This window comes from Salmo trutta, chromosome 8 (assembly GCF_901001165.1).
Source record: "Salmo trutta chromosome 8, fSalTru1.1, whole genome shotgun sequence".
Classification (NCBI taxonomy): domain Eukaryota; kingdom Metazoa; phylum Chordata; class Actinopteri; order Salmoniformes; family Salmonidae; genus Salmo; species Salmo trutta.
In genome coordinates, this window is record NC_042964.1 from 17,576,573 (window position 1) to 17,580,377 (window position 3,805).

Below are 3,805 nucleotides of genomic sequence, written 5' to 3' on the forward strand. Positions count from 1 at the left end.
TCACACCAAGGGGTGTGAACAATACAGGGCCCTAAGGGACAAAGTAGAGAGTAGTGTGGGTGCAGGTCAGAGAGTAGTGTGGGTGCAGGTCAGTCTTCCTGTGTTAAATGTCTATAAGAGGTTAGTTTCCATCAGTGGAAAGTTACTGCAACACCTCCACCTTCACCACAAAGCTTTGTAAACAGACCATAATGTCTGAGACAGTTAAGAGCATCCGTCTGTAAGAAGCTCCATATCATCATAGTATGCATTGAGTTCACCTGATTCAAACACTTTATTTTTCTTTACACAAGTAACTAGTTTACTGTTGCTAAAATGGGCACAACAAATACAATACAAATAATAAAAATCTGTCGCTGTGCCCTTGAGCATGGCACCCCAATTGCTCAAGGTGTGCTGTACAATGGTGACCCTGGCTGTGAACCCACTCCCTGTGGGTGCCTCAGGGGGAGTTGGGATTAGCAACAAAAAAACATTTCCATTACACACTTGTGTACCAAGACAAATATAAGCACCCCCCTAATTATTATTATTATTATTATTCAACAACAACAAAAAAAAGCAATGCATTCAATTATTTCAACATTGAATAACAAAAAAGCTATGACCACTGTTTTCATCACATTTGACTGCTTATGCATTCATAGATAGTTAAGGAAGCTAGAACTAGTTATTAAAGAGGTATCTAGTATAAAAGGATCATTGGTTCATTCATCCAGTTCTACTGTCTAATTCCAGCGTACACCACTGTCTCCATGTGACCTCTCTGTCGTCTAGACCTGTTCTTCTTGTTGCTCAGATTCAGAGCTACGTAATGGAGACTGTTTCCATCCTGGTCCTGTGAAGCACAAAATAGCATTGTTGACATTCAATTATTTTAAATGTATTTTTTTTTACCCACAATAGTGAAGTTGGTTAAAGACAGGCTTCACAATAGACTTCAAACAATATACAATTATTTCTGCTTACCCCTGCATCTGACTGGGTAACTGCAGGACCTCTGGTCTGAGAGACGAGTCCTAAAAAGAATGACACAAAAGATTAGGATACTTCTACTTCTTCCACTGCTGAAACAACAACAAATGGTGACATCAATGTAGCAAGGGATAGTAACTTACCTCTGCACTGCACACATGTTGTGTTGTTCATCTTGTACATGATGCAAACCAGGACAATGATCAAGGTGAACGTGACACCTAATGCTACACCCAGGCAGGACACCAAGACAAGAGGATCTGTTCTATGGTCTGTTGAAATTCAAACAGTAATAAAGGAAACTAGAATAGCAAGTAAATGTATGTTCTACACAGTAGACTATACAGTAGATATAAACAAAAATGTAAGCTGTATCACCTACCGTCAATGTCCAACTTGGTCCCGTTCCCAAACAGTATCTCCCCACATGACGTCACAGCACAGTAGTAAGTCCCAGCATCAGAGAGGCTGAGGTTCCTCTTGGGGAGGTTGAAGACACAGCTCTGTGTAGGAGACCCAGCCTCAGTGCTCTGCTCACACTGATCACTCCTGTCTCCATGGGTGTAAATGATTCCTGGACGGGATTCTCCTGAGCCATGTCTGAACCAATAGACACTGTGTTCTCCTGCACAGGTCTCAGTGTGTATTGTACAGTTCAGAGTCACAGAGTCTCCTGGCTGGACTGACACAGACACAGGCTGCTGGAGCACAATCTTACTGTTGGACTCTGAACCTGAAGAGTGAGTAACTAAAGTAAAACTAAGGTGTGGATGAAAAACATTAAAAGCCATGTATTCATTACTAGCATTTGATGAAGCAGTTCTGCTAACATACCAACATACAGGCCCACACATTTTGAAATTGAAGAAGCAAATGTTTAGTTACTTTTGACAATTAAAACAGTTCCCTCTCCATATGTGAGCTCATAGATGGCTGTAGTGGAACAATAGTATGTAGCTGAGTCCCCTGGCTCTGTCTTGGATATGGTCAAGTTACAGCTGTAGTGTCCTCTCCTCACACCCAAACGTTTGGTCTTGGTAAAGTCCTTGATAAAGTTGTTGGAATAATAACTATCTTTGCCAACATAAAGAGATGACGTCATGTGGAGGGGTTTCTGTCCAAAACTCTGCTTGAACCAATTAAAACTGGTCACTGACACATTAGGACAAAAGCAAGTGAGAGTCACAGTTCCTCCCAGCTCAGTAACCATCACAGGGGTTGGCTGGATTACGTTTGGTTTGGTAAAAGCACAAACTGTCAAAGCAAACAAACAAAATGGATCAAAGTCAAACGCATTTCTACCCATTACAGACAACATCCACTTCGCATATCATATTCAAAATACATACTACAAAGGAAATGTATTAAAATGTCTTACACTTACCCAAGTTGATGTAAAACATAAATACTTCTCTATTCATCATTGTAACATTAGTTCCTTCTGCACTGTATAGTGTGTGGGTCTGACAGTGGGAGACTTTATATGCACCTTATATATGATGGCACTTTACATGTACCCATCATACAGTAGGAGGGAACACTGAAACTACAGATTTTATTGGCTAACTACAATCTTAGAAGTGTGTCCTCTAGCTTACCATAGTTTGAGCTTCACGGGAGTGACTTTTCAAGAAGACATTATAAAGCGATTCAGAGTTACTAGATCAAGGCAATCAAATATTTGCCAGATACGGCTGTTTCTTTTTTGAGAAAAATTAAACATTTTCTGAAATGAAATTGATGTTTGGACAAGAAACAGTGAAATAAATCTAGTGCTGCTGATACTACCGACACCAACCCAGCCCAGCCCAAGGGTTAAAGTAATCCATAATGTAAATGTACCCACCATTGCATAGAAGCCACATTTCTGGCTAATGGTTTTCATATTAAGCCTCCAACATTAAATACTAATATTATTTGTAACTGCAATAGCATTGAATAATATACAGTACCAGTCAAATGCTTGGATACACCTACTCATTCAAGGGTTTTTCTTTTTTTTACTGTTATCTATATTGTAGAATAATAGTGAAGACATCAACACTTTGAAAGAACACATATGGAATCATGTAGTAACCAAAAAATTATTAAACAAATCAAATTATATTTTAGATTCTTCAAAGTAGCCAACATTTGCCTTGATGACAGCTTTTCACACTCTTGACATTCTCTCAACCAGCTTCAGCTGGAATGTTTTTCCAATAGTCTTGAGTTCCCACATATGCTGAGCACTTGTTGGCAGCTTTTCCTTCACTCTGCAGTCCAACTCATCCCAAACCATCTCAATTGGGTTGAGGACGGGTGATTGTGGAGGCCAGGTCATCTGATGCAGCACTCCATCACTCTCCTTCTTGGTCAAATAGCCCTTGCACAGCCTGGAGGTGTGTTGGGTCATTGTCCTGATGAAAAACAAATGATAGTCCCACTAAGCGCAAACCAGATGGGATGGTGTACCGCTACAGAATGCTGTCGTAGCCATGCTGGTTAAGTGTGCCTTGAATTCTAAATAAATTACTGTCAGTGTCACCTGCAAAGCACCCCCACACCATCACACATCCTCCTCCATGCTTCACGGTGGGAACCACACATGCTGAGATCATCCATTCATCTACTCTGCGTCTCACAAAGACACAGCGGTTGGAACCAAAAATCTCCAATTATGACTCATCATGACCAAAAGACAGATTTCCACCAGTCCAATGTCCATTGCTCGTGTTTCTTGGCCCATCAAGTCTCTTCTTCTTATTGGTGTCTTTGCAGAAATTTGACCATGAAGGCCTGATTCACGCAGTCTCCTCTGAACAGTTGATGTTGAGACGTGTCTGTTACT

General features: G+C 40.6%; 1 protein-coding gene across 1 annotated transcript; it reads right to left on the bottom strand.

Moving 5' to 3' along the window:
* Positions 1 to 255: 255 nt before the first annotated feature.
* LOC115198325 (uncharacterized) lies at positions 256 to 2,493 on the bottom strand. Its single transcript, XM_029760216.1, has 6 exons — positions 2,360 to 2,493; positions 1,861 to 2,229; positions 1,358 to 1,708; positions 1,119 to 1,247; positions 970 to 1,019; positions 256 to 838 (listed from the first exon to the last, which is right to left on the bottom strand). The coding sequence occupies exons 1-6, from the start codon at positions 2,397 to 2,399 to the stop codon at positions 722 to 724; spliced, it is 1,056 nt and encodes a 351-aa protein (XP_029616076.1). The 5' UTR covers positions 2,400 to 2,493; the 3' UTR covers positions 256 to 721.
* Positions 2,494 to 3,805: the final 1,312 nt, after the last annotated feature.

Bases quoted from the DNA above. Each gene is read 5' to 3' on its own strand.
- LOC115198325 (XM_029760216.1), bottom strand. From the start codon at position 2,399: ATGATGAATAGAGAAGTATTTATGTTTTACATCAACTTGG. The intron at 1,709-1,860 runs GTAACTAAACAT...CTCACTCTTCAG, and splicing joins AACTGTTTTAATTGTCAAAA to GTTCAGAGTCCAACAGTAAG. The intron at 1,248-1,357 runs GTAGGTGATACA...GAATTTCAACAG, and splicing joins GACCAAGTTGGACATTGACG to ACCATAGAACAGATCCTCTT.